This window comes from Tasmannia lanceolata, unplaced genomic scaffold (assembly GCF_043159265.1).
Source record: "Tasmannia lanceolata isolate RefF3 unplaced genomic scaffold, GAP_Taslan_0.1 ptg000004l, whole genome shotgun sequence".
Taxonomy (NCBI): domain Eukaryota; kingdom Viridiplantae; phylum Streptophyta; class Magnoliopsida; order Canellales; family Winteraceae; genus Tasmannia; species Tasmannia lanceolata.
This window is the reverse complement of record NW_027518681.1, coordinates 4,540,001-4,560,363: the sequence shown is the minus strand read 5'-3', so window position 1 is coordinate 4,560,363 and position 20,363 is coordinate 4,540,001. Positions and strand designations below refer to the sequence as shown.

Below are 20,363 nucleotides of genomic sequence, written 5' to 3'. Positions count from 1 at the left end.
TTGGGGGTGGCCACCCCCACGCTCTATGTGGCTCCACCCTTGGCAGTTATCCCTAGCCGTTTTTGGTAAAGTCACATCACAAATTCAAATTCCCACACTTTAAATTCACACACCCTATATTTATTAATGGCATTCATTCCAAAGAAATAATCACAAGCATAATTTTGATAAACACACCCATGTAAAAGAATTTCCCATATGGTGCCGAGTATTATGTCCCCCCCCACCTAAAATAATTTTTTCCTCAAGATTCACATACCAAAGTAGCTTTTCTTTCTCTGAACAATTTCCAACTTGAATTTTAACACAAGAAGTGATGTACTTCCTCACTTGATCTTTTCTATTCACCATGCACATGGGCTGACTCTCGAGAGGAATTCAACATTAAGTGTAAGGAACCAACGCCTCCTGTCATGCCCCAAACCCCACCCTGGGCGTAATACATGACAGCGCCGTACACCTGCAAGACAAGTCCAACAAATGTACAAGGCTACAAGCAATAACAGAAATAACCTGGCATTCATAACTAAATATATCAGAGTCTCAATTAGTTCGGACCCGTCAGAATCAAATCAAAATCTCATCTCTCCCCAATAGTCAAGACAAAATAAATATTAAGGTCTTTACATCTTATTCAAATACTCACTTCCTAAAGAATCTAAAATAACTAAACTAATTTCGAAGCCAAAGTCCAGTTTGAAGGCTAAGCGTCCTGTTCCTCGTTTTCTTCACGAGGGCCAAGACCTGAAAAATATTAATTAACCACGGTCAGCTGAAAAGCTCAGTACATAATAAAGCACTACTCTAAGTACAGTCTAAGCATGCCAAGGCTCAATAGGGTCAGACAGTCAAAATCAAAGCTGAGTTCCGAGGTCTTAGCTAAATCAATAGGCACAAAGTAGTTATAAGTGCATGTCAAATATGGTTTTAAATTAAAGGTGCAATAAGGCAAATTCAAAGTCTGAGTTCTGACCAGGTTCAAAGGTTTTCAGAGTTCATATTAAAAGGTTTTCAAAGTTCATATACACTTCAGAGTCATCGGCATGGTTCAGAAGACATGTTATTGCTTATACACCGACAATCCATGGTGTTGGAACTAGTTCCTCAAAGTTCAGATACAAGTCAACATGAACTAGTTCCTCAAAGTTTAGATACAATTCGACAGGGCTGTCGTTTTATCCCACTGACGGGCCAGAAGTTCCAGTGAATTACCCCCACGGTGGGTCCAGAATTGCCAATTGTTTTACCCCCATATGGCAGGGTCCAGAAATAGTCCAAGCCTCCACAGAAGTATTCAAAAGATATCCAAGGTTCATATTCAGATAGTTCAAAGTATTCAAATGGTTCCAATAGTTCAAAGTATTCAAACGGCTATTGTCAAAGGTTCAAAGTTCAGAACATGTATTCACAACAATTATTTCCAAGGTTCGGAGTTCAGAACAGTTATTTCAAAGGTTTGGAGTTCAGAACGGTTATTTCAAAGGTTCAGAATTCAAAACAGTTACTCTAAAGGTTCAGAGTTCAGAGCAGTTATTCTAAGGATTCAGAGTTCAGAGCAGTTCCTTCAAAGGTTTAGGATTCTGATACTTCTAAATATTCGAATAGTACTAAAGATTCAAAATTCAAAAGATGGTCCCAAAGGTCTAAAGTCCAGACAGATATTCATACAGTTATTTCAAAGGTTCTAAAGTAGCAGTAGGTGAAACAAAATGGCATGTTAGACTTCAAAACTAATTCAAAAGTTCGAAGGCATCAATACAGTTTTCCAAAGTCAATACTGAGTCAAAGTGAAAAGGGTTTACAATTACCCAAAGTAGTACGTTATTACGTACCTCAATGTCGTTTTTTCTTTTCTTAAATCTGATTATGTTTCAATATTCCGATCTAACCAGGGCGTGTTTTTAGAATTACCATTATCATGAAGTCTTCAAACATTTCTGAATCTATTTTTATCACAAAGTACGTCTTCTGCCGAGTCCATAGAGTACAAAAGCATCGAAAACAGATAAGAGATGAAGAAGTTATGATTTTTCAAAGTTTTACACATTTAGGGTTCGGAAGTTCGAAGGTTTCTTCGGAAGTCCGAAGGCCTCGGACCGATTCTACTGGCCTCCCTTCGGAAATCCGAAGGTTTCTTCGGACGTCCCCTTCGAAAGTCCGAAAGTTTCTTCGGAAGTCCGAAGGTCCTAGACTGGGTTTTTCCGGGAAAATTTCAGATTCGTCCCAAAAACTTGAAAATGCCATAACTTCTTCGATTTAGCTCCGATTCGCGCGTAGTTGGATTCGTTGGACTCTTATTGACGAGAGGAATCCACTAAACTGAATTTCACGCTCTGAATTCAAACGCACGATTTATGAAGAATCGCTAAAGATTCTTATTCGAATCTCCAAAACTCAAATTTCTGAATTCAGATTCTTTCCAATCGACTTTGAGTTCATTGGAATCGTAAAATAATATCGAAACCAAGAAAACTCAAGATCAATCCGGAGGTTCTATTTCTGACCCATATTAATCAAAGTTCTTATTGATTTATCTTTTCAAATCCTCGATTTAGAGTTTCTAATTATCCAAAGCTTTCATAGTTCATAGATCTTACTTGGATCCGCGGCTTCGACTCTGAAATTGCGATCTCCTTGGTCTTTTTTTCTTCTTCATCTGATTTCTCTTTCTAGGGCTACACAACCGTTTAGGGTTTGTTTAGCCACAAGTTAATCTATTTATAGGCTTTATTAGAAAGCCCTAATCGGAGTCAAATATGAACGGACAAAAATGCCCCTTTTATCAAGGGGGGACGAAAATTTAAGTGGGGGGTATTTTGGGTATTTACACCGCCAACTTTCACTGTACAGTCTGATTAATTGAACATTCTCTTTCATTCCGTCTTGATTATTAAAATAGATAATTTTTTAGCAACCATGTAAATGGTAGCGAGCAGTGCTGCAAGAATAGAGGCAGTGCGAAGATATTCAGAGTTCCAGTTCACCAATAAATTGTGGTGGTTTTTAACAAGGCAATTTCAAATTTGTTATGTTTAAAATAGACGAGAACCACTTTTTTTTATAGCCAAACAATGACTGTTAAAGACACCATTTGGAAATACAGAAAAAAATATAGATAACATTCGGAGTGTAATAACTCAAATACAGGTTGTACTCATATACATTGTAAGGATAGACTGAGTTAACTTAATTTAGTAATATCATGGTGCAAAACAAAACAGCTCAAATACATGTTGTTTCCATTGAACCTATTTCTTGGGATTGCAGTCAATTAGGATGGGTTTTTGTTAATAGGGGATTCAATTAATTGCTTCTAAAACTATTCCCCTTGATGTGCTTCTCACTAAGTTCTTACTTAGTCCTTTAGTGACACTCAATCAATGGCCCTCAGACACATTCACATCGATGAACTTATGACTGATATCTTAATTAGTCTTTTAGTAACATAATCTGATATATTGTTTATTAATCTAACAAAATCAATTGTACTCGTTGTATTCTGAAAATGAAGTCATGTCTGATGAATATTTCAAGATTGCCCATTATAAGTATTATTACCTACTCTTGCGATAACTGCCTTTGCAATCACAATAGATTGCACTACAAGAAACCTGTTATTCTATTGTAGAATATCTAGACGAAGAAATCTAAGCCAATTAGCTTCCTCACGTACTTTCTTTAAAGTAATATATTCTGATTCCATAATGGATAAGTTTTCTTAGTTGACACATAAGACACTACAGCTCTCTACATAGAGTGAATACACATACCTCCAAGATTTAATTTTTAATTCTAACATCCAATTAATATCACGATATCTTTAATACATATGGATAATTAAAAAAATATAAACTATAATTAATTATACCTTTAAGGTGTATCTCAATATTAAACCATTGCTTTTAGTGAGATCATGTCTAGGATTATCGATATAACTACTTAGGCTTCTAACTGTGTAGACTATATCTATTTGGTCTCATACAATTAATTAAAGAAATTAGACTCCCTAAGTATATTTATACCATTTATTTGATTGAGCATGACATTTGAAAAGAAAATTTTCATCCAACTTGCCCTTAGTACAATAACATCAAATTCTAGTGTATAGAGTTTATTTCTTGGATCTCTAATAAATCACACTCTCACAAATGATAAAATGCATTACCACTAGTGACTATAGAATCTTCTAATAGACTAATTTTAATTAGCTTTGCTAATTCCTTTTAGAATAGCGAAAAATCTTTAATAATAAAAGTCATAACAGTTTGTTAGAATATGTGGGATCCAACGGTTGGATTGGGTTAAGATTTCACCATTGGATCATCTTGTAGGAAGATTAGGTAAGTTGGGTAAACAAGGAAACTAAATAAATTAGGCAAGTGGATTAGAAGAGGCATGCAAGAATAAGCTTAGGAAATAAGATTTGACTAGGAGTATTTCCTTCTATAATTATCTTAATTCCATTACATGTTTATGATGTATAAGTGCTCCATATAAGCACACATTCATCTTCTTGTAAAAGTATCCAAAAGTTTAGTGAAATCTCATAAATTTATTATGGTATCAGAGCATTAGATCCTACTAGGGCCTGACAACAACACACGAGATTACGTGTCCTCTGACGAACGGGGATCTAGCCATCCACCGGTGGCCAACAATGCCTATCCCGTTCTTTGTTGCTTCTTCTTCCCGCATCTTCACTTCCGCCTGGTCACAATAATCCTGGTCACAATAATCCTTCGCTTCCTCACCCAAATTGTTGTGTGGATCTCCACCATCCCTCTTTTATATTCTCCCCTCTGCTTCTAGAATGCTTCTAGAGTGTCGGCCAAGATAGCCCGGCATCACTTTATGGGCCCCAACCCGTAGCCTACTACCCACGGCCAAAAGACCCCTCCATCTGTTCTTTTAAACTCTCTTCTTCACAAACTTCCTCCCTCCTGCATCAACCCCTAAACCACGGCATCTAATGTTACCACGAAAGTGCCGGATCTTTCAACTCCTTGGTGTGGTGTTGCTCTAAGCTGGTTCTTTGCTTGCATGTTATTTTCAATCTTTCACGCTATTCGAAACAGTAAAGGGACTTGGTGTGGTGTTGCTCTATCTTCCCAAAGTTGGTGCATTTATGAACTATTGGGATCTGAATCTTTTGTCTGACCCATGAAGATGAAGAAAGAAGTAAAGAAGAGTAAAGTTGCTTGGTGGTTTACGACACATGGAGGGCAATGGGAGGTCTCAAATCCCACTTCCATTTTTTAGGTAGCATCCTCCATTGGACAGTAACTGGCCTCCTTTTGTAGAACCATCTTTCTTTTATCTTTTAGCAAACAAGCATGCTCCAAAAATGATAACGGCACCCCTCACTTTGACTTTATATGAAACCCCTTTTGTTGTCCTTTGTGAAAGATCCCACATATTTGAAATTTGCACTCTTATTCCTTATGGAAAGGGATTCATATGATCTTTTATATTTGTAGTCAATATCCTTAGCCAATGTTATTGTCGCTTCTCTCTCCATTCTTAAATCTTAAGTTCCTTTTCTCTTTGTTTTTTTTGCTCTTAATTTTTTTCTTATTTGTTGCCCATTCCGGCGTTGGTCCATTTTGACCCATTTGTCTGCCCATTCCAGCAATAGTGACCCATTTCTTGCCCATTCCGGCATTGGTCTACACTAACCCATTTCTTGCCCATTCTGGCATTGGTTCGGTATTCAAAATCGGCCTAAATATGACTCGCTCATTCAGGTTTGCGTCAAATCCAATTCATTGAAGCTCTTTGCAGCTCATCTTTCAAGCAACACATTCTCGGCAACAAGCGGGAATCATCATTTTTTTCAGCAATTAACATCAGACGATATTCCATATCACCAGTTACAATCATCAAGGGATCTTCGTCGTCAATTTTTAACATTATTTATCAAATTGTTAGAAAGTTGGGGAATTCTATTGTATTTGTAAATTTTATTGTAATCAAACATATATCAATTTTCAATCTATATACGTTTGAGGGGGTAGTTAGAATATGTGGGATCCAACGATTCGATTGGGTTAAGATCTCACCGTTGGATCATCTTGGAGGAAGATTAGTTAAGTTGGGTAAACAAGGCAACTAAATAAATTAGTCAAGTGGATTAGAAGAGGCAACCAAGAATAAGCTTAGGAAAGTAGATTTTATTAGGTAGATTTGATGAGGATTATTTCCTTCTATAATTATCTTAATTTCATTCCATGTTTATCATGTAAGTGTTCTATATAATAAGCACACATTCATCCTCTTGTAAAAGTATCCAAAAGTTTAGTGAAATCTCATAAATTTATCATAGTTGAGTATTTGAAATATCTCATAATACAACTTATATTATTCTATTGTTATATACTAGGACGAAAACAGTCGAGTATTTGAAATATCTTACAATACAACTTATATTTTTCTACTGTTATTTACTATGACGGATAGTATAATTACATAAAATTCTACTACATATGTAATATACAATTTGTAGCTAGCGTATCTCAAACTATCAATTATATTAGCGAACTCTTTTGACTAACATTATCACTGTCATTATAATTCAATTTAGTACTTAAGATCAAAGATATAAATACATGATTCCAGTGAAAGTATTTATAAAGTTGTAAATACCAGATTGCAGTCAAATTATTTATACTTACTATGTAATAAGATTGGTTCAAAGATAAACCATTTTCGATACTGGTTAATTTATTCTCAAAACTATATTTAGTTGTTGTGATCTTTTACAACAAAGTTTTACATTAGTAGTTTTTAAAAATCATTAACTACTAATTCAAGTCAAATCCAAAAATCCAAAGATCGTTTATATAAAAGTAAAGAAAATCATTATTTGCATGTGTCACATTTAATAAACTTGCATAATAACACTATTCAATTTCAAATGCCATTAAAATAACGTATTAAAACATTTCAAAACCATAACAACCTTTAAAATCACACTTTAATGTTAAAAATGAACTACATTAAACTTGAGTTTAAGAATGATAACAAAATATATAAATTTCGGAAAAAAAAATATTATTGAAATAAATAAAGAAAAATGTAAACACATGCACATCTCAGCCGCACCGGACTCCACGTGTGGTAAAGATTTGTTTTCCTACTAACCCTTAGAAAACCAAACATCATTAATAAACCCTTATTATCTATCCCATCTCACTTTCCAACGTGAGACTTAAGTTTCGCAACAGAAAACAAAGGATGGAAGACTCAGAATTTTATTCTTGTACCTCACTAAAAGAAAAATATTATTTTTAAATTTTAAATAACTTTCATTCGTAAATATAAAGAAAAAGTAAGCAGATTAGAGAAAAAAGTTGAAATTTCGCAGTGCTTTTATGGATTCTCCTATAAACTTCTTTTTTGACAGTTGTTTACATGAGTTTTCCATTGACAAATTGTAACATACCTAGTACCAACCATTTTCATCTCCCTACTTAGTTGATATTTACAGGCCCCCTACCTAGTTGATATATACATATGCATTCTCTCATGTCACTATGATTTTCCAGTTGATGGGCGGCGACAGTAAATACGATGTGTCCAAACATTTACTGTCATGGGATGATCATAGCCCTCTGATCTATATAGAAACTACATACTGTGTAAAAAAGGATCATTGGGATCATCCATGGAAATGATTTTGGGCACATCCTATTTACATTGTGGCCCATCAAATGGACCGTTTGGATCATCCTATAGAGTGGGCTGTACAGTACTTTTGGAAACATACTGTACTACATACACAACACCCGTATGAAAACTCTACAAAATTCTGGTTTAGAGACGAGAAAAGTGATCAACATTGGGAAAAACGGGGCGAGAAATTGAAATTGGATAATATTCTGAAGCAGCATTAAACAAAAACGTTACCATCCATACATTTATGACATTGAGCGGTGAAAATCATGAACAAATACAAAAGGACAGTCATAGATTCGCACCCTCTGTACGATAACTTAAACCCCTCGAAATGAATTGACGTTAAAAACCGTAATAGTCTGCCACATAGCCCCTTACAAAGGTTGCGAATTATCCTAGAAGGGTGCAAAGGGAATTGCTAGCGTACAATAGGCCAGTATTTTGCGGCTGATCTGTTTCACATCAGACCAGCCAACTCATGAATGAAGACAACCCCTTTTGACTCCATTCACAAGGTGGCTGGTCTGACTTGCAACAAACCAGCCGCGAAAAGCCTTTTTGCGATGGCCCTGGAATATCTAAATACCCATTTTCTACTGCTTCCAAACTCTCTAACCACTACTCAAACTGTACAGATGGCGGTGGAGAAGGTACAGCTTGGAAAGAAAGAACTCGCCGCCGGCAAGCAGACGGTGTCGGTCACAGCCCCAGTTAAGGAGCAGCACTATAGAGGCGTCCGAAAGCGGCCGTGGGGACGGTACGTGGCTGAGATTCACAATCCACTGACCAAAACTAGAAAATGGCTAGGTACATTTGACACGGCCTTGGAGGCTGCGAGAGCCTATGACGAAGCCGCTCGCAATTTCCGTGGATCTAAGGCCAAGACCAATTTAAAAACTGGAGAGATCGGAATCTCTACCGGAACTTTCGACAGCCACTGGGGATCACCGGAGAAGAAGGAGATGAGGGAAGAGAAGAAGCCATTGGATTTTGATCTGAATCTCCCGGCGCCTCTGTGATCGGACGGTCCAGATATCTTGAACTTAAAAGGGATCTTTTCTTTCTTTTTTTTCCTGCCGGCTGAAATCTCGGCTCGGTTTCGGTTGTTCCTATTTTACCCCAAACTGTCTCTTTTATATACCTTATTTTTCATGTGGCTGTTTCTCTTTGCAAGACAACCTTAGTCTGTGATTAGAAAAAAAGTTCAGTTATAAACGGATCTAATGTTATTTACTAAAATGCCCCATGTTGCGGTCCGTCGCGTCATACACGGACACAAAAGTCATTTGACGTCAAAAAGAGTTAAAGGTATATATATATATATATATATATATATAAAGATATATATATAAAGAGGCCTTTATGTTGATATAGTTCGATTTCTATTCCGTTCTTATAGTTGAACTATCCTTAATTGATTCTTGTGGTCATTTCTAATATTTATCTTTGTTTGTTGATTCTAACCATACATAAAAATACATAAACAGTGATTCTAAGACTAAAAACAATCAAAGCAAAATACCCTAGTTAAAAGATGCTGATATCAACATAAAGGCCTCTTTACTCTCCCAGTTAAAAGATGCTGATTTCTATTCCGTTCCTAGTTACTCTCCCAGAAACTCCAGAACAAACTGAGATATCTACATCTGGTAAAGAAATTACACTCAATCAGTGATTTTTTTTTTTGCTCAGTGTCATAATTGGTGAGTGGGGAATCAGAAATTCAAAAAGAGATCATCATTGGGGGTTTTTCTTTGTCAAATTCCATGTGAAATGTTTGTCAACTATAACCCTGTATTTTTGTACCTTCAGCCAGATAAAAAAATGCAGGAAACTGATCCCTAAAGCAACCAAAACACACCTTTAGATACCCTTCTTTACCCAAGACAATACTAAACCCAGTCTAAAATTTATTGCAGGTGAATGGCACAAAGCTTGTAATGTGTATAATGAATATTCACAGATAAGATGCAGTAAGAAACGAACTCCTAATATAGTGACAGGGAGACAAATTCGTAATAGAAAATAATGTTGTTGATGATTTCAGAAGAAAATCAGACGTCAAAATCCAGCAATTGAATCTAAAAATTCAATGTCTTTGCATAGTTCTGAATTTGAAGAACTAAATCCTCAAAAATTTCAGAGTTACGATTTCAAGTGAACCAAATAAACAAACAAAAAAAAAACACAATTCTGTATACAGGAAATTGAAATGTTTCAGACAGAGAAAGAGAGAGAGAGAGAGAGAGAGAGAGAGAGAGAGAGAGAGAGAGAGAGAGAGAGATTGGACTTAAATTGAATGGTATTGGAAGCTAATCTGCAGGAAAAAAAATCTAATCGAGATAATGATCAAAAGGTAATCTACAAGGGGAAAATGCTAATAGTGAAACTGTGGCTATGAGAGAGATGAATATGGGAATTGGGTTTGGGTGTAGGTGGGAAGTGGGTTTTTAAGAGAGAGAGAGAGAGATCCAATTGGAAAAAAAAAAGTGAGGAAAAACCTAGATGAGAAAGAAAGAAATGAAATCATGATCGTCAAAAACATCAAATAGAAAAGAAAAAAAACCTGGATTCTGCGTGGTTGGTAGGATAGATCTGGGAAAAAAAAACCTGGAAAAAAAACCCCGTCTGCTTCGCCTGAGTGTGAAAATGTGAATCCAATCAAATCCAGGGCTCAGGTAGGGTTTCGGCAACCGGAGGGCTAGAATAGAAATCTCCAGCTAAGCGAATGAAAATAAAAAAACCCAGATGGGGAAACGAGAATCTGATATGGGTTCCCAACGGTTTCGGAAAAGGATAGATCTTCTAAAGGGGTCAGAAATTTCCATAATAAGGTGTTTGGGAGGGGTTTTGTTGGGTTAGGGTTTTGAAGGAGGAGAAATAAGGGGACTAGATTAGGTTTCGAGTTGGTTTTTTTTTTGTTTTTGTGAAGAGGTTGAAGAATTACCGAGGTAAGGTTTTGGAGAACACCATTGATGCAGGGAGAGAGAAACATAGACGATTATATGAACATAAATTGCCAGCTAAGCAACAACGGTCGCAGACGGCAACGGTAAAATTTAACGGCAACAAAACTGTTTGAATTCTGTCCGTTGAATGTGTAATGGGCCATCGAGGTCTTTAATACTCCTCGTGACAGAAACTTTCTTTTCATGCAAGTGCCAGCTCAGCCAAGAATTTGAAACTCACACGCTCAAGTAGCTATGACAATCAACGGTAAACTGATGATGTACCATAATAATGAGATGATCCTAGCCCTTAAATTAATGGCGATTTAAAAGAAAATATCCTATCTTGTATATTGGTGGTGTCCTGAAAATCTTTTCCATGTGATGATCTTAACCGTTGGTCTGATCTGTAGAGGTTTTTATACTGGAATTGGAGGGTTAGGAATTTAGGATTTTACTATGGGCAGGGTTAGGATCAATCCTATGGAGAAGATTTTTGCGTGCACAATAAATGAAGGGTTTAGATCACCTAGTTGTGTTAGCTCCACTGTAAATTTTTTCTACACATGTACACCAAGACCATAGGCCTTTTACAGTAAGGTGTGCCCGCCAAGGTTTTAAATTTCGACTGAAATCCGAAATTTCGGGTTTCTTTTCTGGGTAGGCATTTCGCGGCTGCTCTGTCGCATGTCTGAACAGCCACGTGTTTGCGATGACCCTAACAAATCCCTTAATAGTTATAATGATATTATATTTACAAATAAAGTCCTAAACAACAGACTTATATAGATAATGAGAACGACTACACAGAAAATCACTTTCACGATCAATGGTAAAGGGCATTTTTTGGGCCTCAGATGGGGGACATACATGGCCATTGATCTTGTAGAACATCAAAATACATAAGGCAACGTTATTCACACCAATCAGCTTCATCACACAACAATCATCTCCGAGCTCCAATAGGGAGCAAAAAACCAATAAAACCTTGCATGTCTTCCCAATCAAATGGGAAGTAGTTCAACACGAGATCAAACTAGAAAAGGGAAAATAGTTTCAGTACAAGATCAAACTAGAAGAGGTAAAGATAAGGGTCAGATGATCAGAAGCCCCAGTTAGCTAAGAGCCACAACTCACACCACCAGCAATACAAAATGCAAGCTCCAAAATCCACAACAAATTCAGACAGGGAAGCTAGTCAGTTCAGTTCTTCGATTTCGAATGCTTCACAAGCCAATCAATAACTGAGTCGATGTTGGTCGAATTCTTGCACGAGATCATGAAACAACAAACTTCTCTGTCCGAGATCAACTTTAGCTCCCTGCAGCAAAGCTCTTACTGTTGGTAAAAGTAGTCACAAATATTTCTCTCAGGAATTTATCGGGAAAGGTGTGCCTTGGGATATTTTAAAATTTTTGTTATTTTCGGGTTTACATCAGGCAAAAACTTGAAGAAAATATTTAAAAATATAAAATTTAAGAACAAAATTAGGACAACAAATAATATCGTGAATTTATCATGATATTTTCCCCAGAAAAAAGTAAAAGATTAGGACATCTCGATGATTTTTCAGAATCTTTGGGAAAATTTTGGGATTTTAGCATTTTATAAAAAAATGGCAAATTATATCGATATATCGGAGATATTTGTGACTAAAAAAATTAGGAGAATAAATAATATAGTGAATTTATCATGAAATTTTCGCAAGAAAAAAGTAAAAGATAAAGACATCTTGATGATTTTTCAGAATCTAGGGAAAATTTTGGGATTTTAGCATTTTATAAAAAAATTGGAAAATAAATCGATATATTAGAGATATTTGTGACAATGCTGGTTACAAGGCAGCATTTCACATATTTTATGGACAAAGATAAACTGAGCTCACTTACATTTGATCTGTCAAAGCTTGTTTGGAAAGAGCTTCAGGCTTGTCGATTTTGTTTCCAAGTACCAGCAATGGGATCCCACTCAGCGAGGGCTTACTCAAAAGGTCATGAAGTTCACTTTTTGAGATCGCCACATTATCATGGTCAGCAACATCAACGACATACCTGCAGAAAGAAAGCGAAAACCAAGTCAACCAGAGTTTGTCAAAATATGGCATCTACCCAAGATTTCACCTAACATGGAAAACACTAAAGATATGATCACTCTGAATTTTGACGTGCTCATCTACTAGATAGTAAAACCGTAGTTTTTAATCCTTTTTTTTTTTAATTCCATAGTTTTTAATCTAAACATCAAAGCTTCAAGCAACAATTACAGAGAATGATTCCATTAAAAAAGGTCACCGATTTTACAAATATGATGGAGATACCGAAGCAATATTACTGACCTAGCAGGAAGTTTTGGTACAGGAAAAATCACAAGCATTCCGGTATTTAAATGGTTCACCAGAACAGTGTTAAAACAGAAATTTACAATGAACTGCTATAGAATGAACATGAATATTAATGCAAACGATTCACTGCAAATGAAATAAAAATGCAGATTAATATATCCATTTAACTATAGAGCAACAGATAGAACCAATTAATTTTCTTTTACAGAGGTCAGCTATCAGTTAACAAAAATATTTAACACACATGCCAACTCCATTTCCAGGGGCCTCTTGACAGCCAAACAAGAATTGGGCCCGAAAGCAAATGCCCACACATTGCTCAAAGCAAGCAGAGCATGAAGAGGAAGTGAGGAAAATGGGTCTTAAAAGGTGGAAAAAGTGGCATGAGAACTCAGAACAAGAGAAATGCATGCAGAATGTCAAAAAAAATCCAGTGGAGAAATGAAGAAAGAGTTTCCAAGGAAACCTTCTTCCCCTGCATTTTCCACAAGGCTGCCTCATGTTTCCCCTGCAACTCTCAGACTTCCCCTTTGCAATTCCCCAACCCACATACACATGGAACTATAGTGTGCATCCTAGAGAGCTCAAACTTATGTCAAGTCTTTCCAAAAATACATCTGCATTGGTAAGATTTCAATTCATTGCTACAATTTGTTATTTACTTTTGCAAGGAGCAAAGAACTCCCACTGGAGTTTTTTGCGAAGATCAACAAAAGGCAAAGCACATAGAACTAGATGGAAGCAATGTCAGCTATTCCTAACAATATTTACCATAATAAGGCCAGCAACCAAACGATATCTTATCTCAACTAAATCTTAAACCCACCCATGTAAGAGGATCACGAAAGGTTATTAAAAATTAACTCTTTAAGCTCTTACACCAAATTTATTAACATCCAATATGACAACACATGTTATATTTCTTGTACTTGACATTAAGACATGGCACCTAGAAGTTAGACGTACTACATGACTAGAGCAATTGAAAGAAATATATAGTAATGCCTAATGTGTCACTTATCAAAATATATGATCATGCATAACCATGATGCTAATTTCTGACATCAAAGTGGCGCTAGAGTTGCTTATGAAAGAACACATGTATAACTTACCCATTCAACAATGAGTGAAAAATCGAAAGAATAGCAAAGCATTCATCACCACAAGGGTAGCTCACATCAACCATTATCAGGACAATATCTGGATAGCCTGGATAATGCTCATGAGTGAGACAAGGATTCATCTAAACATCCATAGACAAAAGTCCCATGCAACTTTGCAAGTACATGAACAAATTGACCAACCTCAGTCTCTCGTGTCCAAACTTTTTAGTAGCCCTATGTTGATTGAGTAGATGTCATGATTCACGAATATAGTGTGTTGTCTAAAGAAGAGGATTTGTAGGGCATTGTGAACATGGGATTATGATGACGCCGAGATTCTACTTTGCAATTTCTCTATAGGTTTCATACGTACGGAGTGGGAAAATCTACCTCGAGGTTGGGTAAAAGCTAAATTTTGATAGGAGTGGATGACCCATGAGAGAACAGGTGGTCTGGTATTGGAGGTGTCATTTCTGAATCCTCTGGCTTTATCAACCCAGCTTTCTACGGAAATGTGCATGCTTTTCAGGCAGAAGTAGGAGTTGTATCGATTGGCAATTAAGTGATTTTCACAAAAGCAAAGTTCATGAACAGGCCCATAATTTAGTAAAGACTAAATATGAATCCGGAGAAAAAGAGCGTCAAGCAAGATCCGAAATTAAGCACGAATACAACAGAAATATCATGCAACATCGACAGTGGGCCCTACAGAGCTTTGTTCACCATAAAGATTGGCAAACTTGGTCATCATACTTTATGGATAATTTTAGTGATTTTAATTTAATTTTTTAATTAAGTTTTTGTTGGGCTCTGTGAAAAAGAAAATGTGAATTACTATTTTCCTCCAAAATAAGGAGTCTAATGTTACAAGTTCTAGCGCTTTAGAGGTTGGTCTTTTGAGTTTCATGCATAGCAACATGTAGTACACTTTCTACTTTTATTTTGTGTTGCTCAAAAATAGAAATTAGGCTTTATCTAAGTCAATCTACGGGCTAGAATTGGTAATACACAATTTTTTTTAGCCCGGAATTTATCTAGGAACCCGGGCGGGCACCTTAAAGTTTATTACTCAACTCAACTCAACAAAGCCTTTGTCCCAAATTAGTTGGGATCGGCTAAATGAATCCTTTAGAAAAATTTCATGAAGAAGGTGAAAGGAATCTACCCGGCTCTAATCCTGGCTCTAGTTGGGTTCCTCTATGTGGATCATTTTCTTCCATTCTATCCTATCCAAGGTCATGTTCTCTGTTATGTTCCTAGCTACCCCACCTTAAAGTTTATTAGTGTGAAAAAAATAACAAGATGGGGACATGCCACCTTACCTCTAGGCATTTACTTAAATTGAATACTTGGAATTCCCAAAGCATCACATCTGATAGTACCCCAAGATCAAGTCAGGAGCTCCTTCCAATATCTTAAAACTATATTGTTTTTACTTTCTCAAGCATAACTTGTCAATGAGTTTGAAACTTGATTAGCTTCTCTGTAAGCATGAGAGATCCGCGGCTTCAGCTCCAAGATAAGCAAAGTCAGTTCCCGCCAATAAAATTTAATGGACCAAGGAGGGTCTTTATTATCATTAATAAGTTCGATTAACACTTTGTTGTTAGATTCCAACCAAATATTAACTAAGCCAAAAAGCTTTGCACTACTTAAGACCATCCAGTATGCTTTGCTTCTAACTTCTGCCTGCATGTTAGTATCAATATTATAATAGTGAGAAAAAGTGAAAACTACTTTACCATTATGGTTCCTCAAAACTCCCCCGCCACCAGACGTGCCACAGTTTCCTTTAGATGCTCCATCAAAATCCAACTTAAGCTCACCTTGCCTCGATTTATCCAAACCACTTGGAGAACCTTTGGGTTGTTCCTCGGCTTAGGAAGGATGTTTATTCCGCTAAGGGCCCAAGTCTCCCATTCAAAGCAATCGGATGTAGGCGAGAAAGACTTCTACACCTTTTTCTCCATAGCTCCTAACATATGGTGGACAGAATGATCTTTGTAGCAAAACCAAACATAGATTTATTTTTCCTCTCAGCTAACTCAAACCACAGGAAGAACCTAGCAGTTATAGGCTGAGGGGGACATCAAAAAGGAAAGAAAACTACCCCCACATGGTTTTAGCCATGTCACTTTCAACAAAAAGATGGTTCAAGCCCTCTTCCGAAGGTGAGGAGCAACACATGCACAAAGATGGAACATAACTAAAGATATCTTTAAGCCCGTCATCAATTGGAACTGCATTTAAGAAGATTTTCCAAATAAAACACCACATCTCTTTTTTTTTTAAGTTGACATATTTTCATTGATATTAGAATTACATTGGGGACCAGGAGTCCCATCCTGTATTACAAAATATCAAAAAACTGGTCCGGGCATACCCTGGACCAGGAAATAGTAAGACAAGAAACAAAATAAAATAACTGGGACATGTCCTCCTTCATCATGCCAGTGGCGAAATATATACTTGAGGCCCCAAGGGCGCTTCTCTGTACCAAGCTCTTCCATCAGTCATTTTTACAAGCTAACCTCCAACTAGTCCTATTAACACCGTTACTAACAAACACCAGGGTTTCAACATGTCTATTATAACCATACCTCCAGCAAATAGAATAGCAAAGTAAAAAGATTCAGACAAAAAGCTAGTCTAAGCGAAAGAAATAGTCTCTCAAGCCAAAATTGGTCGAAATATAGCCCATCTGAATACAGACAATAAGTAGATACTTTTGCTATCTATTGGTGGCACCTTTACCCTGGACGATCACAAATGTTACTGAAATCCTCCAAAAACCTTTCCCCGATCTTGTAATCAAGCAACCTCCAGATACACCCCCAAGAATTATATTTCCAACCTTCTGAGGGCAAAAACAACCTCCAGGGAAGGATTACACCCTAAGCGAATGACCCTAAAGTCTCTCAAGCCAAGGGGAATCAACTTCCAAGCAAATGCTCCACAGTTTCCATTTAAGCTTAAAGCCTAAGGTGGCCACATATATTGAAACATAGTGGAGACCTTCAACGTATTTTTTGCTAATTTGCGTCCTCCAAAAAACTAAGATCCATCTTCTTTAGAATTTAACTACCTTATGAACTGTCTATCCATCTTCTTTAGAAGCTAAAAAAACTAACTAACTAGCTACAGGGGGGGGAGATTCTTCCTGTAGGGTTTACAACCCTCGGCCCCCAAGACTTCCTCCTGCTTTCCAGACTCCTGTTCAGTATCAGTACAGACCTCCTTTTTCCTTCAAATCTCTTATCGCCATTGTCATAAACATTTTTTTGTATCTTCAAGGTCATCATCATATCCTATTCCAAGACATCTCCTATAGCCAGCATCTCATCAAACTCCTCAGAAAAATAACCATCATTTTCTACTTCCCCTGAACATTCCTCACTGATTTTGCCTTTATCTTTATCTTCATCTTCCTTTCCCATCCGTTCCAGGATTTTCTGACTTACTTCTCTGTCTAACGAGTCCCGAGATTCTTGAAATTCCTCTATTGAAGTTGCTACCAGTTTTTCTAATCTCTTTATCTCAGCCACTTTCTCATCTTCCCACAGCCGACGATGAATCCTTCTTTCCTCTTCTAAAGCTTCCTTAAAAAGGAATCTTTTCTTCAGCATTTTCTCTTGCATCAAATTCCATGGTGATTTGGTGAAGTGACCAGAGTTATTTAGTGTCCAAATGAGCTTGTCATCTTTACTAGATATTTGAAGTTTACCTCGTCACGATTTATGTCGCGTCTAAAAAGAAATATTTCCGTTCTCAATCATCCATCTGCTGCTATTAAGCCACTCATCTTTCAAACTGATCATATCTTTCCACGGTTTAGAGTCACCAGTTTTGGTTGCCATTAAAAGGAAGCTACCATCCTTCAATTATTTAGACTTCATGAACTCAGCCCATAAGTTGGATTTCACATGCATATTATGGATGCTCTTGGTCCTGAAGGCCTTACATAAGTCATGGAGGGATTTAGTTCCAAGACTACCTTGTTCTTTAGGTTTATAAAGGGTATCTCAAGTCACCTAGTGATGTTTTCTCCCCTGATCTGTAGCACCCCCACCAAAAAATTTCAAAAATACTTTCAATGCTTTTGCGAACTGCTACAGGAGATTTGAGAGAAGATAAGATGTATATTGGAATAGAGGACATAAGATGATTTAAGAGAACAAGTTTACCTCCTGATGACAACAGCTTACCTTTCCATTCTTCGACCCGCATTCTCACCTTTTCAATGAACCTTTCAAAATATATTATCTTCAATAGCCCCTTATACAAGGGAGCCCCAAATACTCCATAGGAAACTCTTTAAAAGTAAAACCCATGGCTGTACTTATGGTTCTCCTTAATTTCTCTGAGCAAGCAAAGCAACACTTATCCTTGTTAATGAGTTGACCATAAGCAAACTGGACAAGGAACTTAATTATGTTATCTATTAACCGCTTCCTTCCATTTGAGAATATTACTACATCATCTGCAAATAAATAATGAGTAACAGGGATACACTCTCTCGAGCAAAAGTAATAATTTGCATTCTTATCCTGAAAAACCTTTTTCAAACCCCGGCTCAAAACCTCCAATGCAATAACAAACAAATAGGGGGAGAGAGGGTCCCCTTGGCGAAGGCCCCTCATTGATTTAAAGAATTCCTTTGGTTCTCCATTTATACGTCTAGAAAATCAACAGATCTACTTATCATGCTGATAAAAGTATTTTTAAAGCCAAATTTTGCCAGAATTGCTAGCAGAAAGTCCCACCTCACTCGATCATACGCCTTGGCCATGTCGAGCTTAGGCGTAACGTTGCCACCATAAACCTTCCGATCTATGCTCTGAACCATTTCTTGAACAATAGAGAAATTTTCAATGATGTTCATGCCTTTGACAAAGGCACTCTGTTCCAGAGATATAACTTTTTGAAGAATGGCTGCCAAGCGGTTAGTAATAATTTTTTAAATAATTTTATATCTAAAATTACAAACACTAATTGGGCAAAAAATCAGAAACACCTGTAGGTTGGTCCTTCTTAGGAATAATAATGATGTGGTCATGTAAGATTTTGGGAGGGGACTACCTGAGAAAAACTCTTTGACAGCTCCAGCGACATCTTGCTTTATCATCTCTCAAGAAAAGGTGAAGAAAGGTCCACCAAATCCATCAGACCCCGATGCACTGCCAGTTGGCATACCAAATACTGATTGTTTGACTTCTTCCTCTGATGGCAACCCCACTAACTTGCCATTCACCTCCTCCGAAATAGCTGAGGGGATAGTGTCCAAAATGTTATTATTGTTGAAAGTCCCATCTTCCTGCCAGAGGCTCTTGTAGAAAGAGCATATCACATTTGAGATGATAAGAGGGGCTTCCACCCAATCGCCATTATGCTAAACTCTCCTTATATTATTGTGCACTTTCGTTGGGTAAACAGATGCATGGAAGAAATTGGTATTCTTGTCTCCTTCCTTTAACCATTTCTCCCTTGTTTGTGTCTCATAAAAATTTCTTCTTTAAGAAGAGCTTAATGGAGATTTTGTTTGGCAAGAGCTAAGGACTCTCCAGTTTGAGCATCGGGCCTTTCATCATGGTTTATTTCTGCCATTGTGACCGAGTCTTCAGCTTCTCTATAACAGGCTTTTTCATGTATAAGAGTCCCAAAGGGGCCTTTTTCATGTATAGAACAACTTGCATAACAAAAGTAAAGGAACCATTCATCATACCTTCTTCCCTATAACAGGCTTTCACTGAAATAGCTTGATTCATGGAGCTGATAATACACTAAATTAAACTAGGGTTTATATATACATATAAGGACTTGCTAGGCAATTTCTTAGAAAGACATTTTTCAAGAGAGAACAGCCACCTTGCCTCGTGTGTTCGTGTGTTTGATGGATTCCTAGTAGTTTATTTGCATCAAATTGGTAATACAACATTTTCAATTAAAGAAATAATTTGAGGATTTGTGATGACACAGAAGAGGGCAATATTATCAAAGTATTAATAGATTGAAGCAAATTCAGCAAAGGATACCGTAATGGGTAGATCAACTCACATTTGTTGTGGTTTAGACATTAGATATGTGTAGGGAAATCGATTAACAAATATGATGTTGATAGGGAGTTGAATGGTGGAGAATGCATTGATATCAACCCCCTTCATCAACATGGGGCCCCAACATGTAAGGTTTGAGGTTGAGATCGTGATGATCAATATCAAGGACAAAATTTTGATGAGGATCAATTTGTCGGAGTGCAAGAACAAGATTGAGTCTTAGAACAAAGGTAGGAATATCCAA

At 36.9% G+C, this 20,363-nt stretch overlaps 1 protein-coding gene and 1 long non-coding RNA gene across 2 annotated transcripts in view; both read right to left on the bottom strand.

Moving 5' to 3' along the window:
* Positions 1 to 523: 523 nt before the first annotated feature.
* Positions 524 to 10,752, bottom strand: LOC143875740 (uncharacterized). The gene is made up of 2 exons (XR_013250181.1): positions 10,241 to 10,752; positions 524 to 744 (listed from the first exon to the last, which is right to left on the bottom strand). It is a non-coding gene; the product is annotated as an uncharacterized LOC143875740 (long non-coding RNA).
* Positions 10,753 to 11,505: 753 nt separating this feature from the next.
* Positions 11,506 to 20,363, bottom strand: part of LOC143875739 (ADP-ribosylation factor-like protein 8a) — a 15,346-nt gene continuing 6,488 nt past the window's right edge. The window contains exons 5-6 of the mRNA XM_077377342.1: positions 12,512 to 12,673; positions 11,506 to 11,943 (exon numbers count right to left, since the gene is read on the bottom strand). Coding sequence (XP_077233457.1) covers positions 11,826 to 11,943; positions 12,512 to 12,673 — 280 coding nt within the window. The 3' untranslated portion in view covers positions 11,506 to 11,825. The remainder of the gene's footprint in view (positions 11,944 to 12,511; positions 12,674 to 20,363) is intronic.